Source organism: Nelusetta ayraudi, unplaced genomic scaffold (genome assembly GCF_046127955.1).
Source record: "Nelusetta ayraudi isolate G7.1 ecotype Tasmania unplaced genomic scaffold, CSIRO-AGI_Nayr_v1 ptg000001l, whole genome shotgun sequence".
NCBI classification, from domain to species: domain Eukaryota; kingdom Metazoa; phylum Chordata; class Actinopteri; order Tetraodontiformes; family Monacanthidae; genus Nelusetta; species Nelusetta ayraudi.
Window position 1 is genome coordinate 258,392 of NW_027466051.1, and position 17,868 is coordinate 276,259.

Sequence of the window (17,868 nt, forward strand, 5' to 3'; positions counted from 1 at the left end):
GCTCAATGACTATTTACATGACAACAATCTATTTGAGGTGTTTCAGTCAGGTTATAGGAACAATGACAGCACTGAGACTGCATTGTTAAAGGTGAGTAATGACCGCCAGTTGGCATCTGACAGTGGTCTTCTTTCTGTTTTAGTTCTTCTAGATCGCAGTGCTGCATTTGATACAGTTGACCACAGCATTCTTCTTAGAAGACTAGAGGACGTTATTGGCATTAAAGATCAAGCCTTAAATTGATTTAGATCTTATTTGTCTGACTGCTTTCAATTTGTGTATGTTCATATAATCATTCATCAGAACGTAAGAGGGTTAGTCATGGAGTCCCTCAAGGGTCTGTTCTTGGATCACTCCTCTTTAACATTTACATGTTACCTCTTAGTGATATCATTAGACGGCATAACATCAGTTTCCACTGTTATGCGGACGATACACAGTTATATCTGTCATTTAAAGCTGATGTCGCACATCAGTTAGTTGAAACTTGCTTAAGTGACATCAAAACTTGGATGATGCAAAATTTTTTGATCCTCAATTCCAGCAAAACTGAGGTTATTATTGTGGGTCTAAGGGAGCATAGAGACAAAATTTGCAATGGTCACATTAGCTTAAACAACACCATTTTGCCTCGAATGACGCTGTAAAAAACCTTGGAGTCATTTTCAATCAGGACTTGACATAATAATATTAAAAATACATTTTGTTTATAAGCGCATTTCCGACACTCAAGGACACTTTACAACAAATACAGTAAAACAACAGATAAAACTTACACACGGGAATAGATAATAATAATCAATAAAATAGAATGAAAACTAAAAAAACAAAACATGGAAATGGCAGAAAGGTTGAGTCTGGATTTAAATTGAGAGCGAGAGTTGGAGTTGTGGATGTCAGGTGGAAGAGAGTTCCAGAATTGGGGAGCGGAGTGACTGAAAGCTCTGCTCTCCATGGTGCTGAGACGGTGGGTGGGTACACAGAGGTGGAGGGAAGCTAGCTGAACAACCTATTATTTGCACAATGCCACAGTCTGTGTCTCCAGCAGGTGATGACCACAACACCGGGAGCTGGAGAGTGCAGTCCTGGGAGTATTGGTGCCATCGCTTCAACTTTACCACCAGGATCAGGGCGAGGATTTGATTTAACAGCGGATCAGGGGCCATTATGGACTCTTACCATCCCAAACACAGACAGACACACTCTACATGGACGGTGGCTGTACCACTCCACCAGTCAACATTTGGCCCTATCTAGATTGTAGAATGGTTTGATGTATACGACACAACAGCTACTTATATAAATATTTAAATCATTTATTCTTATATATCTACATCTATATTGTGAGAGCTTTGCTGTTAACCCTGCAACTCACTCTGACCGGTCTGCCACTCTGGCTACCTCTCTCTCTCTCTCTCTCTCTCTCTCTCTCTCTCTCTCTCTCTCTCTCTCTCTCTCTCTCTCTCTCTCTCCACATTTTCTTTTGTATTTCCTTCTCACCCCAACTGGTCATAGGCAGATGATGGCCCTCTGGAGTCTGGTTCTGCTCTAGGTTTCTTCCACAGGGGAGTTTTTCCTGGCCACTGTCGCACTTTGCTTGTTCTGGGGGCCCAGTTGGTTCTTTTTCTCTGATTCTATAAAGCGCTTTCAGATGTTTTTGGATGTCATTTAGTGCTGTACAAATAAAAGTTGATCGATTGACTGATTGATTGATTGATTGATATTCATTTTTATCAACACTGGAACCAGCAACCCCTCCCCCTGCTGCTCCAGTGGGGGGAGGGGCTTGATGAAGACTGTTTAAATCGACCACCCCACCCCTCTCTGGCTCTCTCTCTGCTTCGACCGTCTGACCGAGCCAGCAAGCGGCTTTTTCTGCTCTAGCTGGAGAAAAAGCTGGCACCGCTGATTGTGATGAATGTGCAACAGTAGGAAGTGTAATTTACCTGTCGGGGTTATCGCAGTGGCGGCGCCGGGATGAGTTTTCCCAGAACTGAGCGATGAGGAGAGAGGGAAAGACAGTGAGAGAGGAACAGAGAGAAGTAGTGAGAGAGAGGGGGAGAGGGAGGGAGGGAGAGAGAGGACACTGCTGCGTTTATCCCTACTGGAAAATGTTGGAGGAGGAAAGTCTCCCAGCGTCAAGAGGAGGAAGGGGTTTGTGGAATGAGGAATGGAGGGGTGGGGAGAGCATGGCGAGAACCTGTGGTTGGAACTGACTGGCACTCGTGTCCCACAGACTCCCTGTGCATCCAGAGGTTCGACCCCAGTCTGGGACTCATCACGTCTCCCATCAACCCCATCATGACCAGCATTGGCCTGGCCCCGCCCTCTGCACTGGCCCCTCCCCCTCCTGGACCACCTGACCTACCCGTCGTCAAGGAGATCATCCACAGCCAGAGCTGCACCTTGTTCCCCCAGAACCCCAGTAAGACCTAATGAATATGATTGTGATGATGATGATGATGATGATGATGATGATGATGATGATGATGATGGCAATGATGATGATGATAATCATAATGATGATGGTGATGATGATGATGATGATGATGATGATGATGATGATGATTGTGATGATGATGATGAGGATGATGATGGCAATGATGATGATAATGATAATGATGATGATGATGGTGGATGATGATGATGATGATGATTGTGATGATGATGATGAGGATGATGGCATGATGATGATGACGATGATGCTGATGATGATTTTGAAGATTGTGATGAAGATGATGGTCATAATGATGATGATGGTAATGATGGTGATGCTGCTGCTGCTGCTGCTGATGATGTTAATGATGATGTGATGATGACCTGTTTCCCTCAGACCTGCCTCCTCCGTCGACTCGAGAGCGCCCCCCTGGCTGCAGGACGGTCTTCGTGGGTGGTCTCCCTGAAAACGCCACGGAGGAGGTCATCAGGGACGTCTTTCACCAGTGTGGAGAAATCGCTGCCATCCGCAAGAGCAAGAAGAACTTCTGCCACATTCGCTTCAGCGAGGAGTTCATGGTGGACAAAGCCATCTACCTGTCAGGTGAGGCCCCTCCCACTCCTACCCACCACTGCAACACTACAACAGTTCGCCCTGGTGGTGACATTGTCAATCTCAGGCTACCGGATGCGTATTGGCTCCAGCGCGGACAAGAAGGACTCGGGGAAGATCCACGTGGACTTTGCTCAGGCCCGAGATGACCTGTATGAGTGGGAGTGCAAACAGCGCCACCTGGCCCGGGAGGAGAGGCACCGCCGCAGGATCCAGGAGGGCCAGCTGACGGCGCCATCCCCGCCCCCCGTCGTGCACTACTCTGAACACGAGGCCTCGCTACTGGCTGAAAAACTCAAAGGTAAAGCCTACACCCACCCAGAGACTACCCACACCCAGGACCAAGTCCAGACCCTGGTCCAGGTCTGGGTCTGAACTTGGACAAGGACCAGGTCAGGGTCCTGACCCTGACCAAGGTCCAGGTCAGGGTCTGAACCTGGACTAGCTCTAGGTCCAGGTCCAGGTTCATGTCTGGGTCTGGACCTAGTCTTCCAGCCTGAGCAGTATATGGAGGTTAAGATGATGAAGTTCACCACTGTGAAGTTACAGCAGCACCGTCCACTGACCAAAATCTGCTGGTGCCAGTTGAAGTCTCTTTGAATCGTCAACCCTCTGATAAAAGTCTTTCAGCTGCTTGACATGTTGTTCTTTGTGTGCCTATCTCAGTGTGTCTGTGCCAGTGTGTGTGTGTGTGTGTGTGTGTGTGTGTGTGTGTGTGTGTGTGTGTGTGTGTGTGTGCGTGCGTCTCAGTGTGTGTGTGTCTGTTCGTGACTGTGTGTCACGTGTGTGTGTGTGGACATGAAGCTGCTCAACATGTTTCTTCAATGTAAATGATAAATAAATAACAAATATATTCAGTCTTCTTATAAACATCAGGTCTCGTCTCAACAACGCTTCATCTTCTCCGGCTGACGCTCGGCTGCGTTTCCATTCTTCTTCTCGCTCGGCGCCTCTTTGTGTCGGTGTAATGTGACTATAATCTGCTGCCGGCACTGAATGGCGTCTTATCAGAGCAGGTTGTGTTGCGGCGACTGTTGAGCTCATTAAACCCTCTTTAATTCACTCTGTTCCGCCAGCAGTGGCAGCGGCAGCGGCGGCGGCAGCCAACTTCCATTGTGATTGAAATGTCAGCACCGCTGTCGGGCTGAACGGCCGTGAAATGAAAAGTGTTGGTGTGAACAGTGAGCGAAGTCCTGAGGGAGACTCCTGATTGGTCGAAGGTCCCCTGGAAGCCACTTGGTCGAGATGTGATGTCACGGTGCATGAAACAGGAAGTGGAGAGCGTCCAGCTGCACGACATCACAGGAAGCAGCTGCTCCGCTACCGCTGGTTAGAGGAGGGGGGAGAAAGAAGGAGAATGTGGAACGAAGAAGGAGGAGAAAGTGAAAATAGCAGGAGGAAGTTTGAAAAAGAAGGATGTTAAAATACTGTAAAGAGCAGAAAGAAATTGAATAAAAACAGGAAGTTGTTAAAAGCAAAAAGTTAGTTGGCAGGAAGCTGTTTTGTTGATGATTGGTTCCACCAGTTGACAGCTGAATTTGGAATTTGGAATTTGGAATATTTTCTGGCGGATTTAGAATGGTTTGTCTTGGCTGTAAGGACAATTGCTTACAACATGGTCAATCTCTCAGACGACAAGCTTTTATGTACTTCAGTGATCAATTCAGTGTTCTTGAAGTGGCTTTCAAAGTAACGTTTTCATAGGTTTTATGGAAGTTCAGGTTGTATGAAGTGTTTTGACTATGGCGATGTGGGACAATAGCGTTCTACTTGCCCAAGTAAAGAACTAGTGCTGCAACAATTAGTCGACATAATCGATTATGTCGACAACAAGAACTTGTTGACGCGAAAATGTAAGTGTTGATGCGTTGTGTTGTTGTTAGTGCCATCGCTGGGGTCCCGCTCGCGGGGCTCACGCTGGGCAGTAGTCGACGGGCCCCCGGGACGGAGCCCCCCGCCCCCGGCGCGACTGTCCGACCCCAGGTTTAATTGCCTAAGATACACCACATGATGACAACTACAGCTTTACCCATACCGGCTCGGTCGTCGTCCGGGTCAACAAGGACCGCGCCTACCGTTGGCCACCAGGACGGAGGTGAAATATTTACTACTGGGAAACTCTGCAGATTCCGCACTAGAGACAATATAGTTGTGGGAACCTGGAATGTACGAACAGTAACTGCTGATGGGAAACTTGAAGAGCTAGCCCACGAAATGGACCAATACTGCTGGAATATCTTAGGTATCAGCGAGCTACGTTGGAAAGGATTCGGTGAAACATCAACCGACGTAGGCCACAAGCTCTATTTCAGCGGCAAGGAGGACAAACACCAGCATGGGGTTGATTTCCTTGTTCACAAAGACATTACGGACACTGTCATGGGCTGCCGGTCAGTCTCAAGCAGACTCATTACCATTCGTATGAGAGCCACCCCATTCAACATCACCATCATTCAGGTCTACGCCGCAACATCCACGTACAAGGACAATGAGGTGGAAGATTTCTATGATAAATTACAAGCAGTCCTAGATCAAACTCCAAAGAAGGACATTATTATTGTACAAGGAGACTGGAATGCAAAGGTTGGAGAAGATGCTTACACTAACTGAAAAGATGCATGTGGTCCATACGGCAACACCGAGACCAACGACAGAGGCCTAAGGCTCTTGGAATTCGCCAGGTACAACAACATGTTGCTGGTGAACACACTTGGCCACCACAAGGCCTCCAGACGGTGGACCTGGCACAGCCCCGGTGGAGAGTACCACAACCAGATCGATTATACATAACATATTGGTCAAGAAGCGATTCCGTTCAAGCGTTAACACCAGTAGGACACGCAGTTTTCCAAAAGCAGATGTTGGGAGTGACCACGATCTCGTCCTGATGTCTTTCCGCCTACGCTTGAAGAAGATCAAAAGCTCCAAGTGCACTAGAATGAAGTTTGATCTGGACAAACTGCGAGACCCTGAAATAGCAGAAGCCTTCAAGGCAATGATAGGAGGGAGGTTTGCACCACTGCTCATCCTAGGCGCGGAAGAAATTGATGTCAATAGCATGACCACCACGTTGAACACAATCATCACCGAAACAGCCACTGAGATCCTTGGCAAACTCCGCCCAAAGAAGAAACCTTGGGTCACAAATGAACTTCTGGACTTATGTGACAAGCGGAGAGCCCTAAAGAAGAGTAAGAACTCACCTGAAGGATCTGATGCTTATAGAGAAATCAACAAGAGCATCAAGAAAGGCATGCAGTCAACAAAACAGAACTGGATTGAGGGAAAGTGCCATGAAATAGAGAGCAGCCTAAATGGCAACAACAACACTAAGAAGGCATATCAAACTGTTAAAGAGCTAACAAGAGCAAAACAGACCAGAGTCGCTGTAATACAGAGCAAGACCGGCGAATGGCTAGCGGAAGAACAGAAGATCTTGGACAGGTGGACAGAATACTGCTCTGAGCTCTACAACCACACGGCAAGTGGAGATCCAACAGTCCTGACATGTCCTCAATCCACGGAGGAGGATGAAAATATCCCCATCCTCCGTGAAGAAGTTGAGGCAGCAGTCCGAGTACTGAAAAAAGGAAAAGCAGCCGGAGTGGACAACATCCCAGCAGAGCTCATGCAAGCAGGGGGAGAATCCATGATCGACACCCTCACCATCCTGTGCAACAAAATCTGGCAGAGTGGTGAATGGCCTACATCATGGACCCAGTCACTCATCATCACACTTCCGAAAAAAAGGCAATCTTCAGCTGTGCCAAAACTATCGCACAATCAGTCTTATTAGCCATCTCAGCAAAGTCCTGCTGAAGATACTACTAAATAGGTTAAAACCTCAAGCTGAAATGATTATAGCTGAAGAACAGGCTGGAGTTAGGGCAGGGCAGAGCACCACAGAACAGATATTCAACCTGAGGATTATCTGTGAGAGATACCTGCAGCATCAACAACACCTTTACCGCGTGTTCATAGACTTCAAGAAAGCCTTTGATCGGGTATGGCATGCTGCACTGTGGGAGACCATGAGGAATTATAACATCACCCCTAACCTTGTCAGAGTCATTCAACACCTGTACAATAAAGCTACCAGCGCAGTTCTATGCAACGGAGCTATTGGAGACTGGTTCAGAAAAACAAGTGGAGTGCGCCAAGGATGCCTTCTCTCTCCCATCCTCTTCAACATCTTTCTGGAGCGTATCATGGCAGATGCCCTGGCAGACCACGAAGGAACTTTCAGCATAGGAGGCAGACCAATCACCAATCTCTGTTTTGCGGATGACATTGATGGGCTAGCTGGAGATGAAAAAGAACTTTCCAGCTTAGTTGAGGTGCTTGACACCACCTCCCGAGCCTATGGAATGGAAATCCATTCTGAGAAAACAAAAATGATGACCAACAACAACAATGGCATCCGCTCAGACATCAAAGTCAATGGACAGGCTCTGGACACAGTGTCCAGCTTCAAATATCTCGGCGCAATTGTGTCCGACGAAGGATCCAAACGGAAAGTCCTTGCCAGGATTGCTCAAACAACTGCTGCACTGGCAAAACTCAAGCCCATATGGAAGGACAAAAACATCAGTCTTGCATCAAAGGTGAGACTACTGCGCTCACTGGTCATATCAATCTTCCTATATGCTTGTGAAACCTGGACCCTTACAGCAGAGTTACAGAAGAGAATTCAGAGCATGGAGATGAGATGCTACAGAAGACTCATGGGTATCTCCTACACTCAACATGTCACAAACGAGGAAGTTCGGCAAAAGATCAGCCAAGCCATCGGCCCACATGATGACCTGCTCTCCACTGTCATGAAGCGCAAACTGAGGTGGCACGGACACATCACCAGATCCTCAGGCCTTGCGAAGACCATCCTTCAAGGCACCGTACAAGGTGGCAGGAGACGAGGGAGGCAAAAGAAAAGATGGGAAGATAACATTGGAGAATGGACCCACTTGAAACTCAGTGAGGCAATGAGAGCTGCAGAGGACAGAGAGGGATGGAGAGAGCTGGTCAGAACATCGTCTGTGGTGCCCCAAGGACCCCCCGGGGTTATGGGATAGGTACAGGTACAGGTTGTTGTTATTGTAAATTGCTGAATGATAAAATCACACTCTAGCTGCTACCAAGGGCTGGATTAAGAATACAGAGGCCCCTGGGCCAGACTCTTGGAGAGCCCCCCCCCCACACACCACCTGATTTATTTGTTTGGAAAATTAAAGAAAATACTAGTATTCGTGTTTTCCCACATTACAACTTTAGAGCACACGAACGCAACAAAGTTGGAAGAACGGCTTGCCAAGAAGAACTCGGATTTCCGACACCACATGAACGCAGCATACGTGACAAAAAAGAAAGCTAACTGCCGGAGAGCTCGAGGCCCCCGGGCCGCGGCCCAGACGGCCCAGTTCATGATCTGGGCTTGGCTGCTACACTAATCTGTACCTGCAGTGCAGCACTGAGTGCTGGGGGTAGTGTCATGCACTGTATACATCCTGCAAAAAGGTCAGAGAAGAAAAACGTCTTCTTATCTGAAAAGGTTTGAAAACTCAGACCAAAAGTTTCTAAAGTTTGCAAATGTTTCACAGAAAAAGCAGTGGAACACTCAAGGTGCAAACTCTGTGAAGCTCACCCATCATGCCATTGTTGTACTACGGCGGACACCTTAAATGCCAACATATAACAAATAACCATCAGCCTGACGCAAGTACATAATTTGTTGTTTTGTAAAGCTTGCTTATCGAACATTTCTACTGAATTCTAACACTCTTTCATTTAGCACTTATCAACTGTGTATTTAACTGTGAGAAACATTGCATATAATCTGTAAATCGTCAATTATAGGTACCATTGATATTTTACGTTGAAAAATATCACAACTATGTAACACATAAATGTTTTATGTGTCATTATTTTAATATATTTGTTTAAAAACATACGCTGTCAGAATACAACTGTACTGTATGTACTCTGACAGCATATGTTTTCGTTTGTGAAGATTTAAGCAAGTTAGGTTAGACAGAAGTCCAAAATAGGTGATGAAAAATAAAGAAGTTAAACGTGATTAATTGACTAATCTAAAAAAAAAAAATCGACAGCCCTCTAAAAAAAAACAGGTGGTAGCTAATAGCGAGGATAATGATATAACCCTATGCCAGTGAACAGCAGCCCTCTGCTGAGCAAGGTGCAGCAATGAAGTGAAGGTGCAACGTTTGGCAGCATTCCGCCGAAGAACAGCTTGCATTGGTAACTGTACATGCAGCAGATGTCAGCTTTGCCTGTCATTCGTTTGTCTTACCAGAAAAAAATAATGATAATGAAGACTACTTTAGAAGATGATGCATCACCTTAAGGCAGTGTGATTGAAGACAATAACTTGGCTGAAAACTAAATAAAAGATCAAATTGATCAAAATACAATTGAGGAAATAAAACATGATATGCATGACCAAGGTTGCAGTCATGGGTTCATGAAGTGCCCTTGAAGTAGAAGAAAAGAGTGAAGATACGTTGGATGATGACTCTTTATCACAAAACTCGGACAATGCAATGATTTAAAGGAAACAAATGTACACACTTCAAGAGCTTGATTAATTTCTGGATGATACATAGAAAAGACCATCACGTAATAAGATTTTTTTTTTCATGAGCTTGTGTGCACATGACCCATGTATATTGTTTTATTGTTGGATGGAGTTTCCTCCAAGCATCTATAAAATAATTTTCACTGATTATTTCACATAAGGTGGAAGCTGCTAAGGTGGAGGATGAGGTTCTGCAGTTATGGTTCTGTAAATGTGGAAATTTTAGTTGTTTGAGTGTATTGTTGATTTTTGTGAATATTATGTATCCTTTCAGAAACTGAATTATGTGCGTAAACATTTATAAAAGTAAAGGGCCTATTACTAATGGTGGACAGAGGGAACTTGACTCTCCCTTGCTCTATCTCCGAAAGGATGAGATATTATTTAATATCAGGTGTTGAGCGAAAAGCATGGCCACACACAACACACACAGGGCCTGCTTTCCAAACAACTTAAGTTAACAGCCTTTTACAGCCCGACCGCTTCTCAGAGTGGTCGAGTGTAGAGTGTAGTTTTTGCATAATTTGCACGGAAGTTGCACTAAACGCCACATGTTGAACATGCCCCTTTAATTTTGTCTGAAGACAGAAAATAAATCAGCGTTTGACTACCTTTGGTCGTTTTTCTTGACGTTTGGCAGTGTGCACCCTCTGGTGGATATAACGGTGTACTGTACTTGTACAAAAAGGGGAAAACTATATCATACTGAAATGTCGGAGTCGGCAGTGTACTGTTCACAAGCTTCTTTATTTCGGACACCACAACATGAGAGATGGGAACCGGCTCAAAGACATTAATAACAATATTACCAGCCTTACTATTCACTGGACTCCATCCAGGAGGTGGCAGACAGAAGGATGTTGGCCAAGCGGACAGGCATCATGGACAACACCTCCCACCCCCTGCACCACACCGTCCAGACTGATAGATAGATAGATAGATAGATAGATAGATAGATAGATAGATAGATAGATAGATCAAAAATGTATCAATCCCTTGAGGAAATTCCCTCAGGGAAAATTGGGTTCCAGTAGGAGCAGCACCAGTAAAAACACAGTATAAATACAAGAAAAACACAATAAAAGTTATAGGTACAGCCTAAATTCCACTAACTACTACGAATTTAGACATATTCGCACTGCGCTTGGTGTGTACAGAAAAAAACTTGCTGGCGAAACATTTAATTTACCTGGTGTATAAAGACCTTTTTTTTTTTTGTATTCAAGGGTTTAGTGGCCTCACAATTGAAAGTTGAGTTCACATATAATAGGTTGGTGTCTGATTTACAAGAATTTGTGTCTACATGGAGATTTAGACATTTCTGGGCCCTGGACCTGTGTGCGTGGGTTCTCTCCCGGTCCTCTGGCTTCATCCCACAGTCCAAAAACATGCATGTGAGGTGAAATGGAAACTCTAAATTGTCCGTAGCTATGTGTGTAAGTGCGAATGGTTGTCTATGTTTATCTCTGTGTGGCACTGTGATGAACTGGCAAATTCTCCAGGGTGTCACCCTACCTTCACCCTCTGACAGCTGGGATAGGCTCCAGTAGACCCCCTTGTCCCTGGGTTCAGGACAAAGCTGGTATTGAAAATGGATGGATGGACGGATGGATTATGATAATGATTACCTACTTTTCTGTTTCATTAAAAAAAAAACGTATTTATGTAATTGAAAAAATAAAGGGATGATTAAAGGTCAAAGCTCTCTTTCCCCCTCTTTCTCTCTCTCTCCCAGATGACCACAGGCTGGGTGAGGCCACGGCTGTGCTGATGTCCTGGGTGGAGCGCGGCGAGGTCAGCCGGCGTAACGCCAACCACTTCTACTCACTGATCCAGTCAGCCAATGGCCACGTGCGGCGGTTGATGGCAGAGAAGGCGCAGCAGGAGGAGGAGCTGGAGAACGCCAAGGGGACGTTCCAGAGCGCCCTGACCACCATCCTGACCCAGTGTAAGGACCCATCTGTCTGTCTGGGTGCCAGAGTGGACAGAATCAGAGTGGGTGGAGCCATAGCGGACAGGGCTAGGATGGGCAGAGCCACCTCAGGTCTGGTAGTGGAGAAGTAGGGGGAGTTCAGTGGGAGTAAACAGCAACTGAGCAGAAACGCTTGTCAACCATCGCGGAGCCGTGCGCATCTGGCATGAACTAGAGGACTGCAGCGCTTCCGGGTCCAGTGTGAACTTGGCATTAGTGCCAAGTGGTTAAGCTGCAGCAGATGTAGAGAGCAGGAAACGACATCAACTTTAACATCTAGTTGGTGCCAGTCTTACCAGAAACTGCCCCCTGGTGGCTGTTGGCAGTATGGCTCAATTTTATAACGTGGTCCAAGTCAGCGGCGCCGTGTGTCAAACCCTCAACACTCCAGGGCCAGAGCCCTTTATGACCTCATCATCAGCAGCTTGTTTTGGCTCAGTCCTTTGATGAGTTCAGAGATGGGCGTCACCCTGATGAGTGGGCAGCGGCCTGGCAGCTGGTGAGTACCAACTGTGAACGCTACTTCCTGTTCAGAGAAAAGCATGCTGGGAAAGTCAGTCGTACAGGAATTGATGCTACAGCTGATGTAAGTAGCAACCAGATGAAAGTGGAGGGGGTCACATGACTGCATAGGAGTCACATGACTCCCTCAGAACTTAAGCCGTCTTACATGAAATCAAATCAAGTCAGTGACTCACTGGTGTGACGGCTGATGTCGCTTTCGCTCACTCATCACATGAGTCATATGAATTATTCAGTGGAACTAAAAGACTCAAATCAAAGTGTCACATCTGATGTGGAACCACCAGAAACTCAGTGTTGCTGTAAAAAAGAACACAAATCAGACCAGTTTTGTCCTCCTCCTGCCGTCTGCAAGCGTGACCCCCGTAGCTCAGTGTTCAGCCAGCAGGAACTTCCTCACTGACTGTAAAGGTGAGTAAATGTGTGAGTGTTCTGGCAGCCTCTAGCATAAACACGTTGTTTTATCTCAACCCTGCTCCTCCTGCTCCTCCCCCTTCCTTCCCTGCTCCTCCCCTCCCCCCTACTCCTCTTCCTCCCTCTTCTTCCTCCCCGTGCTCCTCTCCCTCCTCCGTCCTCCTCCTCCCCTTACCCCTGCTCTTTCCCCCCTCCGTCCCCCTCCGCCCCCCTTCCTCCCCTCCACTCTTCCCCCCTTCCCCTCCTGCTCCCCGTCCTCCTCCCCCTTCTCCTTTGCCTTCCCCTCCTACTCCCCGTCCTCCTCCCCCTTCTCCTTTGCCTTCCCCTCCCATCCCCACTCCCTCCCTACTCACCCCAAAGTCGAGCAGATCATCGGCGTTTTCGCCGCCGCCACCAGGCAAAAGGCGTGGGACCATTTCTCAAAAGCACAACGCAAGAACATTGACATTTGGCGAAAACAGTGCGAGGTTGGTACTACTTCCTGTCTTGGCTCCTCCCCTTCCTGCTGCTGCTGCCTCTGGCAGCTCCCGGCTGTTCAGCTGTTACGACGGCAACAGTTCAATCTGTGATCAATAATAAATTGGAAGATAAATTGAGTAGAGGGGGCGGGACTTGTGAAATTACTTCCTTTGCGATAAAAATGTATGAAATTCATTTGGACATTTTTTGTAACTTCACAATACTTTGTTCCACCCACAGCCCTGATGAGTAGGCAGCACCAGCAGGCTGTTCCACTTTTTGTGCTGTGCTTGTGCATGTGCAGCAGGACGGCTAAATCGACCGATCAGACAGCCAGTTAACAGTCACTGAAGTCTTTCAGCTGGTGAAAGAAAACTACCAGATGTCTTTTGCTTGGCTGTAACTGAAAGTAATCATCTTGGGAAACATAAGAAGAAGAAGGAGGTGGAAGTTGGTCCACTTGTGTCACAGACCGCATTGCTTCAGACGGTTGGATGCTGAGCCAGTTACTGACTGACTTCCTTCAGAGTTCAGAGGAGTTTATTTGTTGGTTTGTTTGTTTTGCTGTCTGTCAAATTCAAACAGAGCCTTGCTTTAAAGTCAAGAAAACAATCAATCAGCTTATTTCACTGGAGACCAAAAACCTTTAGATCAGACTGACCTTCCTGTCAGGTCAGCCAGTGTGTGTGTGTGTGCATGCGTGCGTGTGCACTTCCTGTCATAGGATCAGGTCTTCAAACATACTCTGCCTTCTGTTAGCTTAGCACCTTCTCTTAGCTTAGCATAAAAGCTAAGGAAGGCTATGGAAACAGCTTTAATTCTAAGAGAGGTTATGGAGGCAACTAGCTGCTACGCCAAATCTCTGTGACGTGCGCGTGTGTGTGTGTGTGTGTGTGTGTTGGTGCAGGAGTTAAGGAGCGCCTATAGTGAGGAGGTGATGGGCAGCAGGAGAGAGGAGGAGATGGAGATGTCAGACGAAGACCTGGAGGAGGAGGAGAAGCCCTGCAAGAGGAGGCGATGGAGCGGTGAGGACGGTGAGAGGCCATGCCCCCCCCACTGCAACCCCCCCCCACCCCGACACCCACCGTCTCGAGGGTGTCACCACCAGGCGTGTGTGTGTGTGTTTGTGTCTGATTGCTGTGCAGGCGGCAAGCAGCAGCAGCAGCAGAGCCTGCTGGAGGAGAACGACTCGCTGCGCTGGCAGCTGGAGGCCTACAGGAATGAAGTGGAGCTGCTGAGGAAGGAGGGGGCCCAGCGGGGTCACGACCCCCAACAGGTCCAGCACATTCAGCAGGTCCAGAATCTCCAGCAGAGCTTGCACAGCACCCAGCAGGTGGGCAGGGCTAGGGAGGGTGGGGCTTGGGATGTGCGGCGGGGGACAGGAAGTGGGAGGAGTCATCTTCCCGCTCTCTGTTCTCTTTGTGTGGCTACTGTTGCAGTGAAGCTCACACACAATCAATCAATTAACTTTTACTTGTAAATTTCTATAAATTACATTATTATTATTATTGTTATTATTATTATTGTTTGTTGTTGATTGTTGTTGTTATAATAATAATAATAATAATAATAATAATAATAATAATAACAAGAAGAAGAAGAAGAAGAAGAAGAAAATAATAATAATTCTGCTCTACAGAATTGAACTGATTCAACCCAAACTGATGTAATAAAGAAGTGTTGAAAAATCAAAAAATATCTCTCTCTGTCTCCACTGCAGCAACTCCTCTGCCTGCAGGAGAAGCTGAGCAGTAAAGATGCGGAGCTAGAGCAGGCCAGGAAGGAGCATCAGTTCCTGAAGGGGGAGATGCTTAACCTGCGAGACAAGGTGTGTATCACATCATACACACAATTACACACAATCACATCACACACACACACACACATACCACACATGCCCCATACAGGACAGGACAGTTAGGGAGAAGCTCTAATAGAGGCAGCAATTTGCCGTCCTGTGTTGTGATTGTGTGTGTGTGTGTGTGTGTGTGTGTGTGTGTGTGTGTGTGTGTGTGTGTGTGATGTGATGTGATTGTGTTTGAGCGTGATGTGATTGTGTGTGTGTGTGTGTGTGTGTGTGTGTGTGTGTGTGTGTGACACATGCTTGTGTGTGTATGATGTGATCGTGTGTGTGTGTGTGTGTGTGATGTGCGTGTGATGTGATTGTGTGTGTGTATGATGTGATTGTGTGTGTATGATGTGATTGTGTGTGTTTGTGAGATGTGATCGTGTGTGTAAGATGTGATTATGTGTGTGTGTGATGTGATTGTTCATCTGTGGTGTGACTATGTGTGTGTGTGTTATGTGCTCGTGTGTGTGTATGTATGATGTGAGTGAGTATGTGTGTGTGTGTAATGTATTCATGGGTGTGTGTGTGTGTGTGTGTGTGTGTGTGTGTGTGTGTGTGTGTGTGATGGGCTCGTGAATCTTTCATGATATCAGCAGCTCTGCAGCGATGATCCGTCCCACTTTTCTCCCCTGTGGAGCTGTCAGGCGGCGGCTGCAGAGAAAACAAGTGCTCCTCTGTTGCAGCCCCTCGTCCCTCTTCATATGTTTGACTAATCGCACGTTGTGTTGTGTTGGGTGTGTGTGTGTAGCTCAGCGGCGGCGGCGACTCGGAGGGGCCCCCTGCGGAGCTGCAGAACCAGGTAAAGACCTGGAAGCACTTTGCAGCCTCCAGACTCACTGTTGTCAACTTGTGTTGTTCAACCCTCCTCTCACCAGCAGGTGTCACCACTGACGGCACCTCAGTACCAGAATAAACTCAACACAAACTGTCAGTCAGAACACTGGACCAGTCCAGCCCGGTTCTCTCCCAGTTCCCTCAAAACTTATCAGATACACCATGGATGTAAAACTCTGGCCCGCGGTCCAAATTTGCCTTGTGGGCCACAGGACCCACTGCTGGTATTATACAGCACATGAACCACTAATACTACAAATCCCAGAATTCTCTGCTAACTATAAATTAGGTTTTCTGTATGAACTTTTTTTGCGACTCCAAGACATGGGCTTGAATGACTGCACATTCATTGATGGACATTATTATTGATAAATTGGTGTATTATTGCTCTTTTATTTTTAGATGTATTATTAGCCCGTGGAAAAACACTCGTATGAAGAGAGGGGCTGATCTGTCAACTGATCACTACCTGGTGGTGAGTTGGTCCGCTGGCGTGTGAGGTGACCGGAGAGACTCGGCAGGTCCAAGCGTATTGTGAGGCTCTGTTGGGAACGTCTGGTTGAGCCCTGTGTCAGTGCAGTCTCGCACTCCCACCCCCGGGAAAGCTTCTCCTAGATCCCAGGGGAGGTTGGAGACATTTAGTACGAGTGGACCATGTTCTCCATCAGAGGCGATTGCTCTAAGACTGCAAGGGAAGCTCAGCTTCCCCTAAGATGTCAGAAAATAAGTGGTCAAATATGTACTGTTGTGTGTACATTTCATTGACTAAATATGCAATATAACACGTTCATCTTTTGTTCAGAATCAGCTGCTTATCGCAGGTAACTGACAGTGACGCAACTTCCTTCTCATTCATCCCTGCAGCGTCACAGTGCTTAGACCGTGTAGGGGGGCGGAAGCACGCTATCGTGTCGGCATAGTTACGTGCAGCCAAAGTTTCGTTGGGGGGGGTGGGATTTATGACTGCCTTCAAGCGGGCCGGACAGAGACATGCAGCGGGCCGGATGTGGCCCGCGGGCCATAGTTTGGCCATGCCTGGTGTAGACGCTGAGCATCTATTGAATTCAATGGGGAAGCGTAGAGTGGGTTGTCCCACTGCAGCGAAACTCGACGGTCATTGGATAAATGCTGGGCTTTGTCCCGCCCTTTAGACGCTCAGCGTCTCTGGGGGTCTATGGAGCAGTGGGCTGGCCTCGGCTGGCCTGGACACTCGGCTTCTGCATGATGATTGGATGATCTGTTTGAGGCTGAATCCCTTTTTGATTGACAGTGAAATGAGCGAATCAGCGATCTTGAATTATAAACATCCGCCGAAGCACTTTTCATGTTTTTCATTCCGTTGTTTTGTGTTCATCCGGAGACTCTACTGATCCTCTTAGCGACTATGTCTTTGTTAAAAACGTCTAGCGGCAATTCTAGCATCTGTTTCTGGTGTTTTTGGAGACTGTAGCTGTTTGTGTTTGGAGACTCTGACTTCTGACACAGCGGGAGCTGATGAGCCTCTCCCCCGTCACAAAGCACTCACAGACAGTCACACTTCACACGAGCTTCGCGCAATAGCTAGCGAGCTAGCTACCAGCAAGCTGCGCACAATGGCAGATAATATGAGTGTCCTAAAAAGTTATGGCTTTGATTCAGGGAGACTGAGGTCTGAAGTTCAAGTCCTATATTCAAACCAGGACTTGCAGAGCAACAGAGGAAAGCTGTGTGATTTCTTGCTGTTTCTGAAAGACATGGAGTTGGACAGTGCAATACTTCAGCTGTACAAAGTTGTCATTAGTGGCAACAATTGTGCGGGTGGGGAGCTGTTGACTTCGACTGGGGATGTTGTTCGGTGGTGGAAGGAATATTTCAAGGATCTCCTTAATCCCACTGTCATGTCTTCCACTGAGGGAGCGGAGGCAGGGGACTTGAGGGAAGACTCGTCCATTATCCAAGCTGAAGTCACAGAGGTGGTCAGAAAGCTCCACAGTGGTAAGGCTCCAGGGTGGATGAGATCTGCCCCGAATACCTCAAGTGTTTGGATGTAAAGGGACTGTCCTGGGTGACACGTCCCTGTAATATTGCTTGGCGGTTCCTCTTTTCAAGAAAGGGGACTGGACAGGGTGCTCTAATTATAGGGGATCACACTACTCAGCCTCCTCGGTAAAGTCTACTCCATGGTGCTGGAGAGTAG

At 47.1% G+C, this 17,868-nt stretch overlaps 1 protein-coding gene across 5 annotated transcripts in view; it reads left to right on the forward strand.

Annotated features, from left to right (window-relative positions):
- enox1 (ecto-NOX disulfide-thiol exchanger 1) overlaps positions 1-17,868 on the forward strand; it is a 52,214-nt gene that overhangs the window by 28,957 nt on the left and 5,389 nt on the right. For all 5 annotated transcript variants that reach the window (XM_076027875.1, XM_076028519.1, XM_076029321.1 and 2 more), the window contains exons 4-12: positions 2,238-2,426; positions 2,835-3,041; positions 3,118-3,351; positions 11,378-11,590; positions 12,911-13,017; positions 13,917-14,043; positions 14,155-14,342; positions 14,730-14,837; positions 15,607-15,657. In XM_076027875.1, the coding sequence (XP_075883990.1) occupies positions 2,238-2,426; positions 2,835-3,041; positions 3,118-3,351; positions 11,378-11,590; positions 12,911-13,017; positions 13,917-14,043; positions 14,155-14,342; positions 14,730-14,837; positions 15,607-15,657 (1,424 nt within the window). The remainder of the gene's footprint in view (positions 1-2,237; positions 2,427-2,834; positions 3,042-3,117; positions 3,352-11,377; positions 11,591-12,910; positions 13,018-13,916; positions 14,044-14,154; positions 14,343-14,729; positions 14,838-15,606; positions 15,658-17,868) is intronic.